This window comes from Molossus molossus, unplaced genomic scaffold (genome assembly GCF_014108415.1).
Source record: "Molossus molossus isolate mMolMol1 unplaced genomic scaffold, mMolMol1.p scaffold_m16_p_23, whole genome shotgun sequence".
Taxonomy (NCBI): domain Eukaryota; kingdom Metazoa; phylum Chordata; class Mammalia; order Chiroptera; family Molossidae; genus Molossus; species Molossus molossus.
Window position 1 is genome coordinate 25,503,382 of NW_023425359.1, and position 26,397 is coordinate 25,529,778.

The 26,397-nt window shown below is 57.9% G+C and overlaps 2 protein-coding genes across 3 annotated transcripts; both read left to right on the top strand.

Annotated features, from left to right (window-relative positions):
- Positions 1-3,085: 3,085 nt before the first annotated feature.
- Positions 3,086-9,375, top strand: TIMM17A (translocase of inner mitochondrial membrane 17A). The gene is made up of 6 exons (XM_036277470.1): positions 3,086-3,138; positions 3,699-3,798; positions 3,916-3,979; positions 6,809-6,937; positions 7,655-7,765; positions 8,945-9,375. Exons 1-6 carry the CDS (start codon positions 3,113-3,115, stop codon positions 9,028-9,030), a joined length of 516 nt encoding a protein of 171 aa, XP_036133363.1. The 5' UTR covers positions 3,086-3,112; the 3' UTR covers positions 9,031-9,375.
- A 4,991-nt stretch (positions 9,376-14,366) lies between these two features.
- On the top strand, positions 14,367-26,397 carry LOC118640618 (arginyl aminopeptidase). Of its 2 annotated transcripts, none has more exons than XM_036277563.1 (11): positions 14,367-14,795; positions 18,373-18,513; positions 18,781-18,929; positions 19,430-19,546; positions 20,031-20,266; positions 21,621-21,734; positions 22,381-22,493; positions 22,619-22,727; positions 23,526-23,750; positions 24,518-24,660; positions 25,932-26,397. In XM_036277563.1, the coding sequence occupies exons 1-11, from the start codon at positions 14,367-14,369 to the stop codon at positions 26,088-26,090; spliced, it is 1,935 nt and encodes a 644-aa protein (XP_036133456.1). In that variant the 3' UTR covers positions 26,091-26,397. The 2 variants fall into 2 exon arrangements, with proteins under 2 accessions (XP_036133456.1, XP_036133457.1); XM_036277564.1 differs by lacking the exon at positions 14,367-14,795 and adding an exon at positions 16,806-17,308.

Here is a 26,397-nt window from a genome sequence, read left to right on the forward strand (position 1 = left end):
CTGCCGAGTCCGGGGATGGTCTGGGACAAAGCCTGGCCCTGCGTGTCACGCCCACGGTCCAGCTGCAGGCTAAGGCTGAGGAGGGAGCCGGTGCTGACCGGTGGGACTGCAGTGCAGGGTGAGGCAGGCGGACCTGAGGGGAAGGAGGAAGGAGGGCTTCGAGCACCCGGGTCGTGGTCAGTGTCTGTGAGTCAGCATGAGTTAGTGCACGTCAGGCCCCCTCTGAGACCAAGGGATGCAACCGAAGACAGAAAATCAGTGCGGCCCTGCCTTCTGGGTATTTCCGTCCTAGCACTGGAGACGCTTAATCAACCAGTAACTTCGAATAAGTCATCCAACAGTGTGCACAAGGCTGGCAGAGAGAGCAGAGGCTGGAGAGCAGGAGCGGTTCTCCTGAACACCAGCACCATGGGTCGCACGTACCTGTGGGACCTGAAACCAGACCAAACCCACTCGTGGGTACAGAGAACAGCAGGGTGGTCGGGGGGGGGCGAAGTGGGCGACAGGATCCACTGGTGACGGACGGTGAACACCGTGCAGTGTAGACGAGCATCGGATTATAACGTCGTGCACTGAAGTGCGTGTCATCGTATACACCAGTCTTACCACAATCAACAACAGAAGCGTGGCCCCTCCAGGCCAACCCACCTGTGTCAGGTCTTCCTGTTGCTGTTTACCGGCCGCGCGACTCCGGGCCAGCCACCTTCTCTGAGACTCGGCCTCACCGTCTGAAGCCTGAACAGCAGGGTACCGACCTTGTACAGTTGTTGTGAACATTAAATTCATACAGACACAGGAAACACTCAGTTGTTATACCAGATATAGGCAAACCCTCGATTATCAACAGTTATTCTAATTGTCTTTTCAATTTTATTTTATTGACTTTAGAGAGGAAGGGAAGAGGGGGAGAGAGAAACATCCATGAGAAAGAACATCGACTGGCCGCCTCCTACACGGCCCCCACTGGGTATGGGCCCACGACCTGGGCGTGTGCCCTGTTGGTGCATGGGTCGACGCTCAACCACTGAGCCACACCGGCTGGGGCTGTAACTTTTAAAAATCTCTCTTCCTATAGTTGGTGGCAGGGTGCTGTGTGCACCCCTCCCTGGCTCCCTCCCCACCCAGCAGTCCTCAGGCTCACTGCAGCCCAGGAGGGCTTCCAGGAGGAAGCGTCACCTCCAGGATCCCTGGCTCTGGAACCACCCGACACCTCTAGTCCCATCAGCTGAGAGCAGCTCTCCCAGCCTCCAACGACGCTTCCTCCTGAAGAGGAACCAGGGCCGGATTCTTCACAAACACCCACCTTCAGCCCTGTGCCACCTGGTTCCCTTGTCGCCCTCGGGTTTCAGTAGCCTCTGCCCTGCTGAACCTCAGTCCCCAGCTCCCCGGCTGCAAGGGCGGGACTCAGCCTCCCCAGCAAGCACCTCTGCGCACAGCCCGGAATCTTCTCTGCCACAGGCCCCACAACCCCACACGCAGGCCCTTGGGCTCTGACCCAGTCTGAAGCCGTTTGCTCCCTCGAGCTGCAGGGCTCCTGTGACTTCTCACAGGCTCCCAGTCTTTCTCCCGGAGGCATCACGGTGAGGATGGAGGATTGGGGAGCCCCGAGCCCAGCACTGCGGCCTTCCCCAGCCCCTGCAATGAGGGGCAAGGTCTTCCGAGCTCAGACTCCAGTTCCACCTGAAACAGGTTCATCGTGGGGGTCAGAGGATGCCAGCAATGGCCTGCTCCCCAGAGAGAGAGGGCTGGGGAGACAAAGGGAGGCAAGAGTCCCCACACTTGAGCCAGAACGCAGCCTGTGCGGGGAAGGGGGACAGAACCCGGTAACTACTCACGGTGGTTCAGGAATACAGGGTGGCCGTGTAGGATGGCAGATAAGGCCACGGGCTCTGGAGTCAAATGACACGGACTCAAATCTGAGGTGTGTGACCTTATCAAGCCTCGCGGGGCCCTGGGCAAGGGGGTGAGGATGTTACAAGTACCTAGAGAAACAGAGCACCGCCTCCCGGGCCTGCAGTCACTGGACAGAGAAACGGGGTAACACAGGAAGGCGGCATAGCCTCAGACACTGCGAGGTCTGGGCACCCAGCACTCTGGTTCTCTCGTCTGGGCCCTGGGCCGGGACCGAGCGGCTGCACCCACGTCTCCCGAAAGGCGGGCGAGGCCGGCGCGGGCCGAGGCAGAAGGGAGACGTGGCCGCCCCGGCCTAGCAAGCAGCCCGCCGGACTGGGGCCCCAAGGCCACGACGGCCGGGTTTCGGGGCAGTGGACCTGGTGGGACTGGGGTTTGGGCCCCCGTCGTGGCCTGTGACCCGGAGCCCCTGCGTCCGCGGGGGTCTGCGCGCTCGGGGAGGAGAACCACGCAGGGGGGCGGGGGGCGGGTCCCCCCTCCATGTCCACGCCCCGGCCGGGCTCAGGAGGGGGACCCGCGGTCCCTGACTCTGGATCTCGGGCACGTCCCCCCGCGACACCCGCGGGCGCCGCCTCGGGGGACACGCGCGCTCTCCGCACACTCGCGGCTCCGGGGCTGGGCCGGGGGACCCCGCAACCGTGCGGTCGGGGGTCGGAGCTTAGGCACGGGGTACCAGCCGCGAGAGGGGGCTCCCCGCGTTGTCCCAGGCGAACTGGGGCGCGTGTGGCTCCTCTCGCGAGGGCGGCGGGGTTGCCGGGGCCGAAGCCCGTCCGCAGCCCCGAAGGGCGCTGGGTCCCCGGCCTGCGGGTCGCGTCCTCTGGGGACCCCTCCATGGGGCGCCCCGAGCGGGTCTCGGCACCGAGACCCTGTTCACGCGCAGCCCGCAGCCGGCGCCAAGGAAAGGGGTCGATTCCGGGGAGCGTGCGAACCCAGCGAGGCGACCTCGGGCTGCTCGCGGGGCACCGCGCCCCGGTGACAGGGAACCGGAACGTCTCGCAGCCGGTGGCTCGTCGCCCCGAGTCGGACCGGCTGCCCGGAGGACCGGGGCGGGGCCAGCCTCACGCTTCCGGGCTCCCAGTGCCTGCGGGCGGAGGAGGCGAGCCAATCCCCACAGACTTTAACGCCCTCCTCTCGAGTGACTTCCGTCGCCGGGCCAGGCCCCGCCCCACGCCCCCGGCGCTGCTCGCGCGCTGGAGTCAAGATGGAGGAGTACGCGCGGGAGCCCTGGTGAGTGTGCCCGGCGCCCTCGGCCGCCGCCGCCCGTTCGCCCGCGCGGTCCTCGGTGTCCAGGCTCCGAGGTCGTCGGGGCGGGCCCGGCAGCCGTGGGCGGCGCGGGCTGCAGCGGCCCGTCGGCTCCCCGGCGCCGGCCGCCCGCGCCCAGCCCCCCGTGACCTTGCGGTGGACGGCGAGGGGTCCAGGCTCGGGCGTGGTGGCCCCGCCGCCCTGCCCCCTCCCCGGGGCCCCGCCGCCCTTTGCGCGGCCCGTCGCTGCCCCCGCTGCCCGCCGGGTGACCTCGGCGCGTCCCTGCCTCGCTGGGCCCCGCGGGCCCCGGGGTGGCGGAGCGTGTCCGCCGAGGGCCCGGCGGTTTTGCCCGCGGGGTCGGGCTGGGCTCCGGGAGGCGGGGGCCCCGTGTCCGCGGCTGGGATTCTCCCGGGCGCGAGGAGGCAGGAGTCGTCTGCGGCGTGAGGGGTGGAAGCAGGTGTCCTCCGGGCCTGCACGTTCCGGGCCGGGGACGCGGGGCGGCGGCGGGTGGTGCAGGACTAAGGTCTGTCTCTGCCCGTCCTCAGCCCCTGGCGCATTGTGGACGACTGTGGCGGGGCCTTCACGATGGGCACCCTCGGAGGCGGGATCTTTCAAGCCGTCAAAGGTTTTCGCAATTCTCCGGTGGTGAGTGGGCGTCGTGTCTCATCCCCTTGAAAACCTCGGTTGGCCGAAGCCCCTGTCGGCCCGCGCGTGGGTTGGAAGGACTGTGCTGCTAACACGCTTTTGCTTCCTTTTCCGTAGGGAGTAAACCACAGACTCCGAGGGAGCTTGACCGCTATTAAAACCAGGGCTCCGCAGTTGGGAGGTACGGAGGCCAAGTGTTTCCATTTGTGCTCCAGACGTTCCCTGTGTATCGGAAGATGAAGCTCCGTTATTTTCCTCTGCTGTGGGTTATACCGGTTACGGATGTTAGTTAGACCTCACGGTTTGGTGCGGGTGAATACCCCTGTGGGTTCTCCTTATGGTTGATTAAGAAAGTAGCTTGAATTGTTGCACCCGTTTGAAAACCTTGTCTATCCTTCAGATGCTCAGAGGTGCGTTTACTTTCCTCCTTGTATCCAGAAGGAAGACTGTTCAGGCTGAGGTGTGAGAGTCAGGGGCGATGGCTCCTGGGGTCACATAAGGCCGCGGAGAATTGAGGCCAAGGACGGGTTTCACGAGAGAAACCGGTGACCTGATCAGGCCCCTCTCCAAGGCAGCTTTTGGACACTGCGGAAGTCCGTGCCAATTTTGAAAAGATGACATTCGTTACACTTTGTAGAGTTGCTTATTCAGAAGCTGGGAGCAGAGAGAGGATAGAAAAGCTTGGAAATTAAATGTGTTTCCGCAGATGCAGCTTGTACTACCTCCTGCCGTCCCTTAGTGATGTGCGTCTTGCCCTGCCAGAGTGCCCTAGTGGTCAGAGTGTCGGCCTGCACACCGAAGGGTCTCGGGTTCGATTCCTGGTCAGGGGCATATATGCCTGGGTTGCTGTAATCTGGGCACTGGAATGTATCATTGCGATGGGTGTTGCTGTTCCAGAGCTTGGAATGAATGTATATACGTGTGGACACACACTAGCCACTTACATGTATATGCACTTCATACCTGTTTCTGTATAGCTACACGTATTGGAAACCACGAGCTCACACAGGGTTCATTCTCATCTTCTCCTTTTTCCTATGACTACCTCTCTCCTTGGTCTCTGCCCCACACCGGGCATTCTTCCACATGGACACACTGACGCTTCGTGCCCCTCCCCTTCCGTGGGAACCCTCCTCACCCTGCTTGGACTCAACGTCTCCATTCTCATCCATAACCATAGCTTACTCTGGCCATTCTTGGGAGGAGGGGAGATCTCAGACTCTCGTGAGGGGTGAGAGTCTTGTTTGAGTCATTTAGTGAAGTAATTCTAAGACACTCAGGCATTCTCTCTCTCTAAGGCATAGGATACTGAGGTAGAAGGAACTGGTATCTAGCACTGGACCTAAAGTGAGGGCTTATGCCAGCAGTTCTCAACCTGTGGGTCGCAATCCCTTTGGGTGTCGAATGACCCTTTCACAGGGGTCATCTAAGACCATCGGAAAACACATACTTCTGATGGCGATTCATAACAGTAGCAAAATTACAGTTATGAAGTAGCAACAAAAATAATTTTATGGTTGGGGGTCACCACAACATGAGGAACTGTATTAAAGGGGTGTGGCATTAGGAAGGTTGAGAACCACTGGCACATGCTGTACTTGAGGTTGTGCCTACCAGGTGTAGGGCCATGTGAAAACCAGAAGGGGATAGGGTCCTGGTGAGATTGGTTTGGACCTGTGGTGGAACCCAGCCTCTTGCCGCCAACAACACAGCACTACTGTGAGATTTCAGCGGGCAGAGGAAGGTGGCTGGGCTCCTTTGTGCAGTTTTTCTTCTGTCTCAGCCCTTGTGAGTGTAGCCGGTCCTCACGTACAGGCGTGTGTGTTCATTGTAGAGGATTTGGAAAAGGAGAACAGAGACATCAGATCATGTGCTGTGTCGCCCAGATGTGCTGACAGTTAAATCTTGGTGTTTTTCTAGATTTTGTGTGTGTGTTTATTTTTTTATTCTCACCCGAGGACATCTTTCCATTTTTTGTTCAGATAGAGTGGGAGGGAGAGAGAGGAAGAGGGAGAGAGAGAAACATTGACGTGAAAGGGACACATTGAGTGGCTGCCACCTACATGACCAACCAGGGCCGGGGACAAACCACAACCGAGGCACGCACCCTTAGCGAGAACCGAACCCGGATCTCTCTGGACCGCAGACCGACGCTCTAACCGCTGAGCCAAACCGGCCAGGGCTGTGTGTATGTTCTTTATTTTATAAATTTTTACGGTGTTTAGGAAGTGTTTACTTGAAGAGCACAGTACCCTGATTTGGGGTGTTTTATTTAGTCTCATGCTGGAGGAGTAAGGGTGGAAAGGAGAAAGGAGTAGAAATTTCTGTCCCCGGGATGCTCCCTAGTTGTAACTGTCATCGTTTGCCAAGTTGGCACATGTAGGCTGGCACCTGGCATGCGTTCCAGAAGAGCCGGGTCTCCTGTGCTCCTGTAGAGGAGATGCCCAGCGACACTTAATGGAGAAAAGGAAAGCGGAGCCCTCAGAGCGCAGGTGCAGGGAGCAGGTGCTGCTGTGTCCACCCTGCGGGCAGAGGCCCGTGGTTGGGGCCGTCTGACGTTCAGGCCTGGCTGATTCCTGTCGGCTCTGACTTTCTGGCTTGATGTAATGCAGCCCAGGCTTTGTTAGGAAACGTGTTGACTGCCCGGCTGGTGTGGCTTCGTGGTTGAGCATTGACCCTGCACCAAGAGGTCGCCGGTTTGATTCCCGGTCAGGGCACATGCCCAGGTTGTGGGTCCAGTCCCAGTTGGGGGGCGTGCAGGAGTTGGCCAGTTGTGTTCTCTCTCATCGATGTTTCTCTCTCTCCCTCTCTAAAAATCAATACCGAAAAAAGTTTAAAAAGCAAAAGTGTTCTGACTTCTGTTTAGCACTTACTCAGACTTGTGTTTGCTTGTGTTTGTGTGGAGTGTGAGAGCTAAGAATACTGAGTGTTGCTTAAACTTGTTTATTATAATACTTTATATGGAAGGTGACAAGGAAAATTTTGTGTGTTTTGTTTTTAAATAAAATAGGTAGCTTTGCAGTGTGGGGAGGTCTGTTTTCCATGATCGACTGCAGTCTGGTTCAAGTCCGAGGGAAAGAGGACCCCTGGAACTCCATCACGAGTGGGGCCTTGACAGGAGCCATCCTGGCTGCAAGAAGTGAGTACTGACTGTGGGCACCTCTGGTCGCGAGACCTCGGGAAACCTCCTCTTGGTTCATTGCCCTCTGGAATATGTAAAATGGAGCATCGCTTAGCTTGGTAGAGCATGAATGTAGGGCGATTTGGGGGGAAAGTAAGAGGATCTGTTAGGAATCTTTGAGAAGGAGAGTGTGCAGCACTGACCCCCACGTCACAGTGAGAGCAGCCCCGGCCCCGGCCTGCCACCTGCTTGCTGAGTGGGGGGCGCTCTGCACACCTGTGCCAAGTCCTCATCGGCTCTGGTTAATCGTCCTGCCTGTCCTGTGGGGTTGTTGTGGACAAAGTGCATAGAACCATCTTCTGGAATTTTGGGACGGAGAGCAACCCAGAATTCCTTTGGGCTTAGTAGTTTAGGCCAGGAGTCAGCATACTTTTGTGAAGAGCCAGAGAGTAAACATTTTAGGCTTTGTGGGTCGTGAGGTCTTTGTCACAGCTACTCAGCTCAGCCATCATAGTGTGCAAGCCACAGACAGCACACCGGTGAATCAAAGTTTGTGAACGGGCAGTGAGCGGCATTTGTCCTGTGGGCCACAGTTCATTGACAACTGGTCTAAGCCATGAGAGCAGGTTTGGGGATGGGGTGGATTGTAGCCACATGGATAGCTCTGTTCTTTACTGCGTCTTGCGTTAAACCAGGTTTCTGTTAACGTGACCTCTTTGTTGTTAACCTGTCCAGACGGACCCGTGGCCATGGTCGGGTCGGCTGCGATGGGCGGTGTTCTTCTAGCGTTAATCGAAGGAGCTGGTATCCTGTTGACAAGATTTGCCTCAGCACAATTTCCCAATGGTGAGTCTTTTTTCTGTTTAATATCATCACTCAAACGTTTTGGGATGGTTTCCTGGTGTTTAAAGAAAACATGTTTCGTCTGCTAAGATGTGGTAGTTTGTGGTTTACTTTATGGATTAATAGGCTGTGGGTCAGGAGACTCATAATAGGCTCGGGCTCTGTCTGGAAAGCCGGATGTGAGCTCAGGGTCTAACTACAGCTGCCTAGATGCTTTGGTGGAATAGTTTGCTGCTGTTGTTCCTCCTAGTTCTCGGCTGTCAGTGCTACTTGGTCACGCTGAGGAAGGGAGGTGCATAGCGAGAGGGGTCGTCAGCTGACAACTTGTCACTGCTCACGTGTGTGCCAGGCACTGTGCTAGGTGCTGGGGGTGCAGTGGTGAACGAGGACTTACTTCCTGGTGGGAAGACAGAACAACGCTTGAATGGACAATGAGATTATTTGATTGTGCCCCTCGCTTTGAAGAGTGGTGGGCGGTGACTCCTGTTTGGGAGGGTCACCTGCTCTCGGAAAGGCTCTGCTGCTGATTCTCCCCTGGCGACGTGTGGGTGGAAAGTTAAGTTGTGTGCTGAGTGCCCCTTACGTCGTCGTGAGTATGTGCTCAGCTGCTGCCTGTGCAGTTCCTGCAGCTGCGGACAGCTCGACTGCCTACATGAGGACGTGCTGGACGTGGCAGGAAGCCGGAGTGTCGTGGGCAGCCCAGGCCTGGCCTGGCGAGGACAGTGTGCAGGGGAGCGAGGCAGCTGCAGGTTCCTGTTGGCACCTGGGTTCAGCATAGAGTTAGGAGGAGGCCACAGCTCCCAGTCTGACTGGATTTCAGCGAGGCCCCTAGCGAGAGACTCAGTGCCTCTGGGCAGGTGTCAGATGCTCATCAGATGCTGGTGGGACGGCAGGGTGGCCTGGACCTTCACACTCCGCCTCTGGTTTTCAGCCGTTGCTTCGGAATTCACTGTGCTGGCCAGTTTCTAATTCGTTTTCACCACCTCAGAGCTGCTCACGCTACAGCGCGGGGGAGGCCAGTCCCCCGGAGGTGCTCGTGGGAGCCTGGCAGAGGTGCAGAGATTACAGCCCGATGCACAGCCTTTTCCTTGAGCTGATCGCTTTGCTTTACACGGACTTGTTCTTAACTGTATAATATTCCAGTGGTTTTTTAAATTATTTTTTTCTTTGATCTAATCCCAGGTCCTCAGTTTGCTGAAGACCCCTCCCAGCTGCCTTCGGCCCCGTTGCCGTCCTCACCCTTTGGAGACTACCGGCAGTATCAGTAGGACTCGAACAGGGAGCTGGAGGTCCAGGGAGCTCTCAGGACACCAGGTTGAAGACTTTCTGAAACCGTAGGCGGGACAACCATGGCCAAGTAGGCTGCAGAGAGACCATGGGCACTTTTTCTACTAAAGGAACATGTGGTGGGGGTGTTGGAAGATCGTCCATTTATTTATTCTCCCGTGGAGTGTGCGTATGATGGAAGTAAACGATGTCTTAGAGAAAACACACCGAGTGCTGGGAAATGCGGGCCACAGGCACAGCAGTGGGACGCGCCGTCGTCTCCTGGGGACTCCTGCCTTGTGTTCTGTAGACAACAATAAAACTCCTGGGGCTTGAGCCTCCCTCTCCCATGAGTCGTGGAGTCTACATTCCGTCCTCGGATACGGCAGGGGGCGCAGAGCCCACGAGCGGCGTGTGGTGTCTAGTCCAGCCGTCTCCCCAGCTGCGGGGTCTGCAGTCTTCGCGGATCCCACCACAGCAGACACTCGATCGGTGGGAGGCTGAGGCCCCACACTCCCCTTTACCTGGGAAGGAAGCACACCTTTTCTCAGTTCTGAGGATGTCTGTTGAGCGTCGGCCCAGGCACCAAGAGGTCGCCAGTTTGATTCCGGGTCAGGGCACCCAGGTTGTGGGCCAGGTCCCCAGTGTGGGGTGTGCAGGAGGCCATCGATGTTCTTTCCCATCGATGTTTCTATCTCTCCCTCTCCCTGCCTCTCTCTCTCTCTCTCTAACATCAATAAAGAAGAAAAAAACAAGAAACTCTACCTTTGAGGCTGCTGAAACCTCCCAGAATCAGCTTCCTCCCACAGCCCAGTCCTGGGTGAGGGGACTTCCTGGAGGCCTGGTCACACTGGCAGTTTGGTTTATTGTTGAAAATAAAATTGATGCTGTTTTGAATGTGCTCCAAGTCCCCTGAGGCCAGTCTTCATAATGGATGTGTTTGGGGGCCGGTTGGGCCTGGAAAATGGGTGAGTTTCAGGATGGGCCAGTTCGCGGATTGGGCTGGAAATGAGGTGTGGCAGAAAGCACGTGTGATCAGCCGCCCCCACCCCGCCTGTGTCCTTGTGAACTGGAGCACACGTCTGTGTGGGCACAGTGACCACCGAGTGAGCATGGCGACCTCCGTGTGGGTGCGCTGACCACAGGCTTTCCTTGGCTGCACACGTGGTGTTCAGTTGCTGACCATGGAGTGATCTTTGTGTGCGGGTAAAGGATATATGACACTTAACCATTTTAACCATTTGTGAGCGTGTGCAGTTCAGTGGCACTTGTCATGTCTGCCCAAAACTTTCTCGTCACCGACATAAACTGCCCATTGAACAGGGACTTCCCGGTCTCCCTGCCCTTTGGCCCCTGGTGACCACCGTTCTTTCTGTCACTGAATTGGCCGACTAGGTCTCCTGTGTAAGTATAATCATACAGTACTTGTCTGTCCGTGTCTGTCTTATCTCATTTAGCATGTTTTAGGATCCATCCAAAATTTTACTCCTTTCGATGGCTGATTAATATTTCACGGTATGTATGTAACATTTGTTCATTACTGTGTTGATGTATTGTTTCTACCTTTTGACTGTCACAAGTGCACTTCATTGGGTCCACAGGGTGCCCCAGGCTCATGTGCTCCCTGCCCAGGCCCTGGACTCAGCCTTCTCCAAGGAGCCCTAGTGCCTTTTCTTGGAGAGCCACTCAGGAAGCAAAGTCAGGATGCTGGGTGTGTGCTCGGGGCTCCTGCTACTGGTCGTGGGAAGCCACACCCTGCCCACACGGAGGCGTTCCCCTGGCGTCTGTCCCTGAGCCCCGCACCCCAGGGCTCGTTGCAGCGTCGTGCTCCCACTTCCAGCACCGAGACCCCGGCTCACTGTCCGCAGTCGTGCCGGGCCCGTCTGCCAGCAGAGTGCTGTCCACTCCTTCCCACCCGCAGAGTGGCCACGGGGCGCGTGTGCCCAGCTCAGGGTCCCTGGCTGCTGGGTGCATTCTGTCCTAATCCCAGTGGGTCATTTATTTATTATTTTTTAAAATATGTTTTTATTGGTTTTTTAGAGGGGGAGAGAGAGAAATATCGATTGGCTGCCTCCTGCACGCCCTCTACTGGGTTCGAGCCTGCAACCCAGACACATGCCTGACCAGGAATGGAACCAGGACCTCTCAGTCCCTGGGATGGCCCTCCATCCACTGAGCCACATCCGGCCGGCCGGTGGGTTTTTAATCTTATTTTAGTCTCACCCAGGACATTTCTGCCCCCATCTTCAGACAGAGGGAGGGAGAGAGAGACATCGACGCGAGAGAGACACACTGAGTGGCTGCCACCCACACAACCCCAACTGGGGCTGGGGACAAACTGCAAGCGTGCAGGTGCCCCCCGCAGGAACCGAACCCGGGACTCTGGTCCACAGGCCAACACTAATTGCTGAGTCACACCGGCCAGGGCTCCAGTGGGTTTTTAAAAAATTTACATTCAGTGTAATTCACTCCTTGTGGTGTGCAGTTCTGTGGAGTTTGACAAATGTGTGCAGAGAGATCACCACCTCCACCGTTTTGACAAATGTGTGCAGAGAGATCACCACCTCCACCGTTTGCATCACCCCCAAATTTTGTCATGTTGCCCTTTCATAGTCAACCCTCCCCTGCATTCCCTCCACCGTGGCAATGATGGATAGGTTTTCTGTCTCTGGTTTCATCTTTGCAAGTGTCCTGTAAATGGACTCATACAATGGAGTCTTGGGCCTGGTTTCTTTCATTTACCAAAGTGCATCTAAGATTTATCCGGGTGTGTGTGTGTCTCATTTCGTTCCTTTTTGTTGCTGGGTAGTATTTCGTTTTACAGAGGTACCATTTGTTCGTTCTCCACCAGCTGAAGGACACGGTGGTTTGCGTTTTTGGGCAACTAGAATAAAACAACTATAAAACATTCACTTGCTGATTTTTGTGTAAACACGTTTTCATTTTTCTTGGTAAATTTCTAGTATTGCAGGGTCATAAGTTAGCTATATATTTAATTGTAGAAGAACCTGCCAAAGTGTTCTGGCTTCATGCACTCGGTAGTACTGACATTTGTTCTTGTTTTTTAAATTAAGCAACTCTAGGTGCACAGTGGTACCCTGTGGTTTTAATTTGCATTTCTCGCAGGACCAGTGATGTTCAGCATCTTTTCATGTTTATTTGCCATCTTTGTATCTTTTTGATAAATTGTTTGCTCATATCTCTTCACCAGTTTTTTGATTTTTCCTTTTGTATGGTTTTGACAGTTCTTTTATGTAATGTAAGAACCCCACTCCCCAGAGTGCCACGTGGTTCTTTGATAGTCCAACAAAACCAATCAGGGGACCAGGGGAAGAACATAACCTTTATTACTTACTCATGGGGAAGACCCGATGGCAGCCGGTCTGGAAAGTTTCCACACTCAGCCAGGGTCTGGTGGGGATTCATCTGGCAGCGGGGAGGAGGAGGGTGCCATGCTTGGAAAAGCGTACGTGCCTGCCGAAGACAGGGTCTGGCGAGACTTGCTGAATGTCAAGGACGTGGGAAGACATCCGGGTATGAACGGTGTGGCAGCTGGCCGGGCGGGCACCATTCAACTGATGGGGGGTATCGGGCTAATCCTCGCATGACCCTACATTGTATATATGTAGATACAAGTCCTTTGTCAGATGTAATTTCCAAGTATTTTTTGCACCTGTGTTAAAAATTGTGTGGTTCTCTGTGGTGTTCCATTGATTTATGTGTCTGCCTTTCTCCAGCATCACTATAGCTTCAGAGTAAGTTTTGAAATTGGGCTATGTGAGCCTTCCAGCTGTGTTCCTCACAGCTGTGCTGTTAGGTTCCTTTGCCTATCCCTATACATTTACAGTGAGCTTGTTGGTGTCTACAGAAAGCCAGCTGGGAATTTTATTGGGATTAAGTTTTACCAGTGTTGCATCATTTTTGTACAAAATATCCTGCACATAATGTTTTGTTAGAGCTGAACTCGTGTGTTTCATTTTTGAGAGTGTGCTCTTTAAATGGTATTTTTAAAATTTCAAATGTTACTGTTTATTACTAAGGGGAAATACAATTGATTTTTATAGATTGATCTTGTATCCTGTGACATTGATGAACTTATGCTTTCAACTCTGGAAGATTCCTGGCCATTATTTTGAAATGTCCAAGATGTGGTCCATTGCAAGCATTTAGAAATCAGTAGTCATGGAAACAGTGTCTCTTTTCCCCAGAGGTGTTCCTGAACCTCTGCTCTGAGTGAGCCGTTAGAACACCAACCAGATGCTGTGCAGCCCCACAGGGATGCGAAGTGATGATGGGGCCGAGGTGAGGCCACTTACGCTCTTGGGAAAAAAACACTAGATAAGCCCTGGCCAGGCAGCTCAGTGGGTTAGAGCTTCGTCCCAATGTGCCATGGTTGTGGGTTCGATCCTCAGGGCACATACAAGAAGCAACCGGTGGGTACACAGATAAGTGAAACAACAAATCGATGTCTCTCTCTCCCCCTTTCTGAAAAAAAAGTCAATGCCAGAAACCTCAACTCCAACAATGTTTTCCCTACAGCAAGGACAAGGGTCCTCTTCCTCCAGCAACATTCACCTGGCAAGAGCAGGCGGGGTGTCTGCCCCTGTGTTCCCACAGCGCGGTTCTTCCCTTACTGCACAGCAGGTGGTGTCGGGACCGGTTCTTGTCCCTGCCCTTGTCCCGGCCCTCGCCAGGGTCTGTGCCCAACTTCTTAGACTGTACCCCGGCACCCAGCCCGATGGCTGGCGTGTGGTCGGTGCTCCAGGAAAGCGCTTTGCTCAGAGGATGAGGCATTTCGAGGCGGATGTTTGAATGTCTAACAGGCACCAAGCACTGTGCCCAATGCCACAGGAAAGGGGTTTTCCAGTTTTCAGATTTAAAAGAGAATGAGAAACGGGCCAATAAATAAGCATTTCATAAACTGTTTTAACACTATAAAACTAGGCAACAGGATACTATTTCCTTCCATGAAAAACTCCGGGGCAGGGGTGGGGCCCAGCCCAGATTCCCTCGGGGGCGGGGCCTGTGGGCAGAGGCTTTGCTGGGGGCGGGGCCTGTGGGCAGAGGCTTTGCTGGGGGCGGGGCCTGTGGGCAGAGGCTTTGCTGGGGGCGGGGCCTGTGGGCAGAGGCTTCGCTCGGGGGCGGGGCCTGTGGGCAGAGGCTTTGCTGGGGCGGGGCCTGTGGGCAGAGGCTTCGCTCGGGGGCGGGGCCTGCGGGCAGAGGCTTCGCTGGGGCGGGGCCGGCGGCGGCGCAGCGCGCTGGGCGGGGCCTCGCGGGGGCGGGGCCTCGGCGGGCACGTGGCCGGCGGGGCGAGGCTTTCCGGCAGCCGGCGGACACCATGGCGAGCGCTGGGGCCCCGGGCGGCGGCGCAGCCCCGCGGACGCTGCACTCCGCGCGGGCCGTGGACGTGGCCTCGGCGTCCAACTTTCGGGACTTCGAGGTGCTGCACCTGCACCTGGACCTGCGGGCCGAGTTCGCGAGCCGCACGCTGAGCGGCACGGCGACCCTGGACCTGCGCTGCCTGGTGCCCGCGGGCGCGGCCGAGCTGCGGCTGGACTCGCACCCGAGCCTGGAGGTGACCGCGGTGGCGCTGCGGCGGGGGCTGCCCGGCCCGGGGGTGCCGCCCGGCCCCGAGGAGCCCGTGAGCTTCCACACGCGGCCCTTCGCGCGCTACGGCTGCGCGCTGTGCGTGAGCTTCCCGCAGCCCCAGCGCGCGGGCGAGCGCTTCCAGGTGCTGCTCACCTACCGCGTCGGTGCGGGGCCCGCGGTGAGTGGCAGGTGTCGCCAGGTGCCCCAGCGGAGGGAGAGGAGGATCCCATCCCCGAGGCCGGCGCCCCGCGTCCCCTCTTCCTCCAGGCAGGCCTCCCTGGTTTTCCTCCTCTGGCCTCTGGCCGGTTCAGCCGTCGGGCGGGAACCTTTGTCCTGTGCACCCCTTCCGCCTCGCCTCTGGCAATTGCAGTGACTTGTCCAGATTGTCCCCCAGCCTCACTCCCGCCCAGGACCCCTTGTGTCTAGTTTCCATTTCTGCCAGAGGAAGGGTCCTTGCCCTGTGAGGTTTTCTACATAGTAGGAACTCTTCATAAGCTGAATTTAGTGTCCTGGGGCCTTGGGGTCCAAGTCCCTGATAAAAAGCTAATTGATCTGCTTTATGGCGAGCTGGTGAATTAGTCCTTTGCTCTGTGTGCCCTTCAGTGCCACCGGCTGAAATGACTCTGAACCGAGATAATCACATGTTTACTTCTGTGAAGTTCTGATACTGTTTTTAAATCCTCACTGGAGCATATTTTTCCATTTTTCAGATAGAGGGGGAGGGGGAGAGAGAGAGAAACATTGATGTGAGAGACACACTGGTTGCCTCCCGCTGGACCCCAACCAGGGCCGGGGACGGACCACAACGGAGGTGCATGTTCTTGACCGGAATTGAACCCACAACTCCTTGCTCCGTGAGCCGGCACTCTAACCGCTGAACCAGACCGGCCAGGGCTGAAGTTCTGGTTTTGAGTAACAAGAGACTTTAAGTAAAATTCAGAACTGGAACTAGTATACGAGGCTTTATACTAACATGGCCTTCTCACTGCTGATTGACTCCTAAATCTTAAAGTGGGGGGCAGGCATTGGGAAGAAGAGGGCAGAAGGGTATGTGGCCGACATCTAGAAGAGAGGACTCCGTGGGGAGTTTTTCTGAGACGGGTGGGTCGCGTTTCACAGGGGACCGCTCGCCTGTGGCAGGTGGGTTTAGCTGGCAGGCCATTGCCTTTTGCTCTTACAAGTGGCTCGAAGGACACCGCCCGGGGAATGAAATGATTGAACTTGTTTTAAAAGTGAAACTCCAGAGCCGTGCAAACCGACCTCTGAGGCGAGGGAAAACCCAGGGCCCCTGGGGTACCACCACATTTGGAAATGTGTTTGATTGCTCGGCTGTATTCTGGCTCCTGGAAACAGAAAAGCAGGAAAAATTAAGTCCTCCCTGAATTTGCCTACTGTAGGCACATTCGAAATTAAATATCAAGACGAAATCGCGTTCACTCAAGATGATGGCAGAGATTCACGCTTTGCAGAACTGTGCTCTGCACTGGGAAGGTCTCTGCAGACGGCACTTGTATTTATCCTTTACTGCCACCCCTGGGGGCTCTGTGCCTTAGTCACAGAGGTCGTCTCTGCTGCACCTCAGATTCTTTCTGTAGTGTGTGTACTGCCTGCTCCTTCATTCTCTTTTCTTCGTGCCATTAAAAGACAAGCAAGCCCTGGCCCAGCCAGTGTGGCTCAGTGGTTGGGTGTCGACCCTGCATCAAGAGGTTGCCAGTTGGATTCCCGGTCAAAGCACGTGCGCAGGTTGTGGGCCAGATCCCCAGTGGGGGGCATGCAGGAGGCAGCCAATCGATGTTCTCTCTCATCAATGTTTCTCTCTCTCCCTCTCTCTCTAAGATCAATAAAGAAAGAAAGAAAGAAAAAGACCAAAAAGCCCTAGCCGGTTTACCTCAGCAGTTAGAGCGTCAGCCTGCAGATCAAAGAGTCTCGGGTTCATTTCTGGTCAAGGGCATGTACCTCGGCTGTGGTCTGGCCCTGGCCCTGGTCAGGATCATGCGGGAGGCAACCAATCGATGTGTCTCTCCCATGGATGTTTCTCTCCCTCTCTCTCTTCCACTCTATCTGAAGATCAATGGAAAAATGTCCTTGGATGACAGGGATTTGCCTGTTTTTTTTCTCACGACTAGACTGGGGTGGTGGGTTTTGGTTTTAAAAAACAGACTTTACTTTTTAGAGCCGTTATAGATTTAGGGCAAAATTGTGTGCCGTTGGGTTCCATCATTGTTAGAGTTTGGCCGGTGACGCAGCTTGTGCAGGATTTCACAACAGAGAAGAGGGAGAAGGAAGTCTGTTCTTTTCCTGTAGCAGGAAAAGGATCTGTGCGTTGACGGCTAAGACAAGGGCAGGGCAGAGAGAGACAGCGGCTCCTTCCCTGTCGGGAGTAAAGGGCAGTTTCAGCAGGGAGGGGACCGTGTTGCAGTTGAACATGCTGGGGGTCTGCCTGGAGGAGTTGCTGTCTGGGCTTCAGGAGACAGCAGATGCATTAAGGAGGTGTCTTCACCAGTATGTTTCCCATGTCTATAAAACAAGCTAGAAAAAGGTCTTATGCAGAGTTCTAGCGAGAAGGGCCAGTCTGGAGGGGGCGGGGACTCTGAGGAGGAATTCCTGCTAACCAGCCTGGAGCTGATACAGGGGCAGGCAGGAGTGTGGCCTCCTGCTCGGCCTGGTCCTGCCGCTGTTTGCGCAGAGGAGGTGAGGCCCGGGAGCCAGTAGTCTCCGGGTGTAATGACCAGGTGCTTTGAACTGTGGGGAAATCGTGGCAAAGAGGAAGGCCTGTTTTCTGCCCTCACAGTCACATTGAGGGTACCAGTGGCAGTGTGATTGGTGGCTGTTTGGTGCTGACCCGATCCCCTGGCTGAAGTAAGGTCGTCCAGTTTCCCTGCGGCGACGGGCTCATTTCTCCCCTTTCTATCTCTGCTGGACTCTTTGGGAGGAACACAGAATTTCACACAAAAAAACAGACACTGAAAGGAAAGTCTGGTATGCCCCTGTGGGGTCCTGACGCCGCTTTTTAAATAGGTCCCCAAGGCCTCTGTGCAGAACCCCTCTCCCCGCCCGCCAGGCAGGCTCCCACCCCGCCAGAGCAGCCTCCCTCCTCCCGGGCTCTGCTCCTGCTCACGCTGGACGCCCAACCACAGAGCTGACTTCCTCTCTGAAACTTCCTAGAATTGAGTCATTTTCCAGATCCTCAGTGCGGGGCTTTGTGTTCTGCAGGAACTTGTTTTTGCTGCAGGTGAAGATTGGGTGTGTAGGAACCATTCCAACTTGCCCTGGGCTCAGGGGTCACGGGAAACAGTGAAGAATCGGGGCCAGTGCCTAGGGTGGGGAATGCACCCTTCTGAAAGGGAGCGTCGACCGTGGAGAACACGCTCGATCAGGGACCCTCCCAGTTAGGTTCTGCTTTTCTGTGTCTCCTGTCACAAGTTCAAGCACAGCTGCTGCGGTTTTAGTTTTTTGAGGAGATGCTACCACAGCGAGAAGGACGTAGGAGGAAGACAGGGTGACAGGGTCAGAGGGCAGGTCTGGTGTTCTCGAGGTGACCTGTGGGTCCAGTGAGGGGTGGACCTGTTGCGGTGTCTGCCCTGTGACGTGGACGCCGCACTTGGCGTGGGTGCCAGGGCGTGCTGAGCACACAGGAGCAGATGCCGTCCTAGTCACGTGGGTGGCACAGAGGTGGTGGGTGAAGCTGTCCTGTGCCACTCCGCCCCGGGGACTGCGGTCGCGTCGGGGTCAGCTCTGAAGTGTCTGTCCCTTAGGTGTGCTGGTTGGCCCCCGAGCAGACAGCGGGGAAGGAGAAGCCCTTTGTCTACACCCAGGGGCAGGCGGTCCTGAACCGCGGCTTCTTCCCCTGCTTCGACACGCCCGCGGTCAAGTGCACCTACTCGGCCCTGATCGAGGTAAGGGGTGGGGGTGGGACCCGCCCTGGCCTGGCCTGGCCTGGCCTGGCCTGGCAGTGTACTTCCTGTTGGTAAATCGTGTCACCCAGGAAAAGTCCCTCCGCCTCCAGAAGTCTCATCTGCCAGATCCCACCCGCTCAGGGCAGGCGTGGTCTCCCAAAGCCCGTGGGGACCAGGAGTCGGGTTGCTGTGGTCGCTGTGCAGGCTGTGTCCGTGGATGCACCCTGGTCTCTCCCGGCGCAGCCCCTCAGCCTTCTCTGTTGTCAGGTCCCAGAGGGCTTCACGGCCCTGATGAGCGCGGACACCTGGGAGAAGAGAGGGCCCAACAAATTCTTCTTCCACATGGGCCAGCCCATCCCCTCCTACCTCATCGCTCTGGCCATCGGAGACCTGGTTTCTGCGGAGGTGGGGCCCAGGTAGGAGGCTGAGCCCCGCAGGCAGGAGCTGCGGGTGGAGACGTCTGTGCTGGGGACCCCTGGGGCGCCATCAGCTGGGGGCGGCCCATCTCCCCATGGGATCGCCAGTCCCACCAGTCACAGCTGCTGACCTGGGTCCCCTATAGGGAGGCTGGGGCTCAGGACTAGAGGCCGATGATCTTTTTCAGCCCCGGATGTGCCCCCACCCCTCATGCCTTTAAGCAAAAGGCCGGAGCTGAGACCTCCATGTCCCTGGGCACAACCTCGTCTTCCCTCCAGTCCATGCCCATGGCCCCCAGGAGCTGAGACTCACCGAGATCCCTGGTCTTCCCCCCTCCCCCTGGCTGTGCTCACGGGTGCGGACCTGTCTCACGTCCCCTGGACACACTTTTCTGTTAGTTTGGCTCAAACGTGAGGCTGGGGCCAGTTTTCTTAGGGAGCTTCCAGGACGGCCGGGCCGGTCTGAGCCGAGCTCGCCCTCTCTGCCCGTCTGTGCCCAGGAGCCGGGTGTGGGCTGAGCCCTGCGTGGTCGAGGCTGCCAAGGAGGAGTATGACGGTGTGATAGAACAGTTCCTGGCCACGGGAGAGAAGCTTTTTGGACCTTACATCTGGGGAAGGTGCGGTTCCTATTGGCTGTAATGGCCCTGACTTCTCAGTCCCGTTCTGTCTCCTGGAGCAAGCGCCCCCCTCGCAGAGGGGAGCGGGGGAGGGACGAGCCAGACCTGGTTCCCTGGTGCTGAGGAAGGGACAGTTACCAAGGTGATAAACATGGGCCGGGTGGCTGCTGAGTCCGGAGGTTGGGACCTTTGCTGACATCTCTCCCAGCTGCTGGAAGCTGCCCCACACCAGGTGGCCCTTAGCACCTGCAGACTGTGGACGCCAGAGAAATGGCTCCGCGGCCGCTGGTGAGCTCGGTGCTGCTTGGAAGCAGAACAGGGGACGGAGGTTTTGGAGAGCAGACCCGGGAAAGCGTCCGGCGAGGCAGCTGGGGTGGAGGAGCCTGGCGTTGTCTCAGCACCGGCCCCGGGCCCTTCGCTGCCCATCCAGCGTCCCCATCTCCAGGGAGGGAGGGGCAGGGCCTCACGACCTCCACTGTCCCAGGTACGACGTGCTCTTCATGCCGCCGTCCTTCCCGTTTGGAGGCATGGAGAACCCCTGCCTGACCTTCGTCACCCCCTGCCTGCTGGCGGGGGACGGCTCCTTGGCTGACGTCATCATCCACGAGGTCTCGCACAGCTGGTTTGGGAACCTGGTCACGAACGCCAACTGGAGCGAGTTCTGGCTCAACGAGGGTTTCACCATGTACGCGCAGAGGAGGATCTCCACTCTCCTGTTCGGTAAGCCGGCTGAGGCCGCGCGCCGGGGGGCTCAGAGATCGGTGCTGACAGACGGGCTCGCCTGAGCTGGAGCCACCCCGCTGCTGCGGGCGAGCAGCGCCCAGCGTTGTCCACCGGGAAGCTGGTCCGCTTCCTGAGCGCATCACGGTCGTCATGCTCTCGGCCTCTCACCGCTCGTGCCGGGAAAGAAAGAGTCCTTCAGCACCTCTGCAGCCCCCCGTTTTATGTGTGGGTCACTCTGACCCAGAGAGAATTAGAAGATGCCCCAGCCACTTAGCAGATGAGGCAGGCCCTTGACCTGAGCCCCGGTGTGCGCTTCAAATACTTTCTCAACAGTCTCGTGGCAGAAAGCCCCGTGGGCCAGGTGCTTTAAAGACAACATTTATGGTTTTCTTATTTCTTTGATCAAAACCTATTTTTGGCATGTGTGGAAAAGCACGAGAAATACTGACCCACAGTCTCACTGTTCGGAGACGGTCAGTGTGACCTTTCTTAGTTTTCTGGGTGTGAAGCACCAGCCCACAGGAGATGGAACAGCCGCCCCCATTTAATTCGCTCAGCAAAGCTTTTCCTGGGGTCCGGCACTTTCTCAGCTGCGCAGTAGGGATGCTTCCTGGTTCATCATTAGATACGTTGTTTCAGTTCCCGTGGGACAGCCGTTCTCGTCTGGAATGTCAGGCCCTCCCAGATGATTTCCACCGAGTCCTAGAAACATAATTTCTGGATCTGAGCATTTGAAAGGGTTTTTGCACTTTTGTCCGTGCATCCCAGGAAGTTTGTACTGACACTCGACCCGGATTATAGAGCGAGAGCCCGTAATTCTCCCCCAGCACCAAGACTCCTGCAGACACGGCGCAGATGAGAGGCTGAGGCTGGGAGGGGTAGGAACTTGTGCAGAGCCAACGCCTGGTCCCCTCCCCCTGCCCCCTTCCTGCAGTCACTTTTGGAGCTAGAAGGAGACGTAGACACCCTTAGAAAAATTTTGGGTGATAGTTTCTCTTGTCTGCTGGGAACAGTCAGGTGAAAATACTCGTTTTCATAGAAGATCAAATTACCGTCTCTCAAACTAAAAATGCGTTGATGGGGAAAGGTACCTGTCAGGACGCACTGATCCCCCAGCCCAGCTGACCAGGCCCCTGAGGCCCAGAGCAGCAGTTAGGGTCACAGAACCAGGTGCAGAACCGCTGGCAGGTGCGGTTCTGTCCCACAGTCCCCAGAGATGGAGGCATTGAGCTCAGGCGTCTGCTGTCGTTCTTCTTGTGGCCAGCAGGGGGCAACGCAGCCTCCTGTTAGGACGCCCGACGGTCGGGCGTGCTGACCCCTCTTCCTTGGGGCCCCTGGTTTCCTTCTCCAGGGCCTGCCTACACCTGCTTGGAAGCTGCCACCGGACGGGCGCTGCTCCGCCAGCACATGGATGTCACCGGCGAGGAAAACCCGCTCAACAAGCTGCGTGTGAAGATCGAGCCAGGTCCAGGAGGCTCCTCTGTGCCCCCCCATTGGCCTTGGTCCCTGGGCTCCCGGGACACTCCCCTGGGGGCGGGGCCGAGCTGTGCAGCCCGAGCGCAGGTCCCTCTGGGTCTGTGCATCCTTGGTGACTGTACCTCCACTCTGGTGGGTGCCATGTCCCCCGGGTCTCCTAGACTGTCACCCTCACCCCCTGAGGGTGAGACAGCACCAGAGCGGCCCAGGGACTCGTCCAGGCCCACGTGTGACTGACCCGAACCCTCGTGGTGGAGTCGAGGGTCGAAGTCCTGGTGTCCTGGGCTGGGAAGGAACTTCTGCTCCGGTTTGCTCCTTCTAGTCTAGGGTCATCCTAGGACAGCCGTGTCCTGGGAGGGGAGCGAGTGCGGGTGGGGACCAGTGGGACTGGAGGGTCTGAGTCCTGTGCCCAGGTGAGGTCCCAGGAGTAAGGAGACTGGAAGGTGGTTTCTTTGGCCTCCCTAATTAGGTCCACAGTTAATGGCTCTTGAAGGTCCCCGTTGAGGTGCCTCGAGGGAGGCAGGGTGGGTCTGGAGCCCTGCCTGCTGACCCCTTTCAGTCAGTGAGTCGAGCTCGGAGCAGTCATGAGGGCGACAGGTTGCGATGCTCAGACCTGGTCTGCTGTCCTCTTCCAGGGGTTGACCCAGACGACACCTACAATGAGACCCCCTACGAGAAAGGCTTCTGCTTTGTCTCCTATCTGGCCCACTTGGTGGGTGATCAGGAGAAGTTTGACACGTTTCTCAAGGTACCGTCCCCTCGCAAGGGGGAGAAGGGTGGGCAGGTGGGGCCGGCATGCCAGAGCACAGGGCAGGAGCGGGTCCGGGGTGGAGGAGGCCGGAGGGGCAGCTGAGAAGACCTCCCTCTTCACAGGCCTACGTCAATGAGTTTAAATTCCAAAGCATCTTGGCCGACGACTTTCTGGAGTTCTACCTGGAGTACTTCCCGGAGCTGAAGCAGAAGCGAGTGGACTCCATTCCAGGTGAGCGAGGTGGCTGCCCAAGGACGCTGCGCCCCGGTCATCCAGCAGGTGGCTCTCGGGAGCAGGCTCAGGTCCCAGGCTCCTTCCCAAGAAGGCGTCTCCTTCCTCTCTCGTTTCCTTGAACCTGGACTCCGGCTGACGCCCTGCAGCCCACAGGGGCAGCGGCCGGAGCAGAGTTGCCTCGTGTGGGTCTGAGCGAAGGAAGGCCCAGTGCTGCCTGGCGGGGGGCCTGTCCCATGGATGAGAGGCCCCTGGGCACAGCCCGCCTCGCAAGGTGATCCCTGGGTCACCCCACCGTGGTTTGGTGGCGGCAGCGCCCCCTTCTGCCCATGGCTCAGGCCTGTGCACTCACCTTGCTCAAAGGCCTGTACTTCAAGGTCACGAGCTTCTGACTAATGAGAGTTAATAATTACTGGGTGATCGCCCAGCCTGGCCACCAGCTCCGTGTTTAGTCCTCACTGCTGCCGGCAGGCAGGGCCCCTCTGCCATTGTACCTCAACCAGAGGGGCAGGGATGTGCAGCTGGGATGGGGCCGCGGGAGCCGGGGCGCAGAGCCCGCACGGGCCGTGGTCACAGGGAGAAGCGTGGACGCACCGTCCCCTTGGCTCGGACAGCGGGGCCCACTGGGAGCCACAGGGCGCTGCTGTCTGACCACCAGTCGGCTTGGAGCCGTGTGGGGGAGGGATGGGAAGCAGTGGAGAGAGCGTCTGGGTACAGGGGCAGCTGGGCGGGGCCCCTGAGAGTTGCGGGGCTCAGGGGCCAGGAGGGGGTGACGCTCTGACAGCATCCTCTCTCCAGGCTTTGAGTTTGATCGCTGGCTGAATACCCCGGGCTGGCCACCGTACCTGCCCGATCTGTCCCCTGGGGACTCACTCATGAGGCCTGCTGACGAGCTGGCCCAGCTGTGGGCGGCCGAGGAGCTGGACCTGAAGGCCATCGAGGCTGTGGACATCTCCACCTGGAAAACCTACCAGCTGGTCCACTTCCTGGACAAGATCCTCCAGAAGTCCCCTCTGCCTCCCGGTACGGAAAGGCCGGTGCCTCAGCGTGCCGCCCGGGCTCCCGGAGCACCCTGTGGCGGGCGAGGGGAGCCGCGGAGAAGGAAGTTGGGACACCTGCCCCTGGGCGAAGGCCGGGGTCACAGCGCTCTGCGGGGGATGTGGGTGCACGTGGGGTGACGTGGGGACAGACAATGAACCCACATTCGTCCTGCCCTCGTCCTGTGGGTGGGTCGCTCTGAGTTCCTTCCTCTGCTGGGCCCCCGGCCCCCGTGGCTGCTCTGTGGCGCGGGTGCCGTGATCCTGGGCCCAGTGACGGCGAGGGGGCTGCAGGCGTGGACAGGGGACTGCAGGCGTGGACAGGCGGCCGCGGGAGGTACAGGGCTGACGGCCCAGCAGCCGCTCCAGCCTGGTCGCTACTCAGCCAGGGCCATGGGCACCCAGGGTGCTGAGCGGAAAAGTTTACGCTGGAGTGGACGTGGGGCAGGGTGTGTCGGGGTGCTTTCACCTGGGAAGGAAGACGGGGTGACTGCGGCGAGTCTGGGATGCTGCCGCGGGGTGTTTGCTGGGAGAGCCCCGGGGCTGAGCAGCTGAGCGAATCGGACGTTGTTGCTTTGGGGTGAGAGGCAGGTGCTCTGACGGCACTGCCCCCCCTAAGCCAGTCCTGGGGCTGGGCTGACACATCCCAGGGAGGAGACCACGGCTCTGCCCACCCCTGTCGGGTCACCGGACATATGATGACACCGTCACTGAAAAATAAGTCATTTGGAAAATTCCTGTTTCTTTCTCCAGGGAACGTGAAGAAACTGGGGGAGAGGTACCCAAAGATTTCATGTGCCCGCAACGCAGAGCTGCGGCTGCGCTGGGGCCAGATCGTGCTCAGGAATGACCACCAGGAGGACTTCTGGAAAGTGAAGGACTTCCTGCAGAGCCAGGTGGGTGTCCCCCACATCCCCAGGCCCACGCAGCCCTCGGCGCGCTCAGTGGGCCTGCGGTAGCCTCGGCCTCGGCGCCCATCTCTGGGGGAGGAAGGGGAAGGACAGGGAGGGTCTGCCCACAGCCCTGTGCTGAGCGTGGCCGCGGTGCCTTGGGGGAGAGCCAGTCACTGGTCACCCCAACCTGAGAAGGGGCGATAGAGGACAAGAGGGTGACGGACTGTGAGCCTGCGGCCCCCACTGCCCGTGGTTCGGGCAGGTCCAGACACCTGCTGCAGCTCCGGTCACCCCGGGGAGCTGCCCTGCTGGAGCTGGGCCAGGGCTCCTAGGTCACTGAGCTGAACTCCCGGGCGGGTGGAGGGGCTGGAGGCAGAGCCGGGCTTAGGTCCGGTCAGGTGTGCGGTGCAACCCAGCCTTGGCTGGACGTCCCCAGCCCACTGCGGCCCTGCCGAGCCTCTGTGCTTTGGGGACTTGGGAACTCAAATTGGTGTGCATTTGAATTCTAGGTTTTCTTTTTTTTTTTTATCCTCACCCGAGGACATTTTTCCATTTTTTGTTCAGATAGACTGGGAGGGAGAGGGAGGAAAGGAGAGAGAGAGAGAGAAACATCGATGTGAAGGGACACATCGAGTGGCTGCCACCCACACGACCAACCAGGGCCGGGGACAAACTGCAACCGAATTACGTGCCCTTAGAGGGAACCGAACCCGGGTCTCTCCGGACCGCAGGTCGACGCTTTAACCGTTGAGCCAAACTGGCCAGGGCTAGGTTTTCTTTTTTTTTTAATTAATCCTCATCGGAAGATATTATTCCACTGAAATATGGGTTGCCTGTCACATGCGCCCCAACTGGGGCCGGGGATTAAACCTGCAACTCAGGCACCTGCCCTTGACCGGGAATCGAACCTGAGACTCTTCAGTCTGCAGGCTGACGCTCTAACCACTGAGCCAGTCCAGCCAGGGCCTGCGTCCCAGGTGTCCCCCCGCGGGCAGCAGTCTGACCTGTGTTCCTCAGCTTTGCGCTGAGCCTCTGCCTTGTGTGGCCAGCTCCGAGGTGTGGAGCCACCTGCTGGGCTGAGTGTGGGTGTCCCTGCTCTGCCCTGGATCGGGGTGAACGCTGACATCTCTGTGTGTGCGCCTCTGGCCTGAGACGATGCCAGAGTGAGAGCTCACGTCGGGAAACTCCTCACCCCGGCCCTCTGGGTCCTGCCCGCGGGTCAGGGGCTGGACAGACCCTGGGGCAGGTGCATCGGCTCGTGTGTGTTCCCGCAGGGGAAGCAGAAGTACACCCTCCCGCTGTACCACGCCATGATGGGCGGCAGCGCGGCGGCCCAGACCCTCGCCAAGGAGACCTTCGCGGCGACCTCCTCTCAGCTCCACAGCAACGTGGTCCACTACGTCCAGCAGATCCTGGCGCCCACGGGCAGCTAGACGCTCGCGCTGTGCGTGGCTGCTGCTGCTCCACACTGCAGGCTTTCAGAGCGATCGGCCCCGACCCCTGGTGTCCGCTCCACCCCCGAAGTCGGCGTCCCTTGGATGGTCTGCTCTCCGGGCTTGGTGTGTGTGTGACTCGTGGGGACTGCTCTGGACCCTCGAGACCAAGGCCCCACCCGGCCCTCAGGGCAGGGGCAGCGGAGAACCCTTTCCCATCTGGCTGACTCTGAAGTCTGTGCAAACAGCTGCATTCGGGTGATTCTCTCATAAGGCTCAGTCTCTATTTTAATAAACCTTTTTAAGT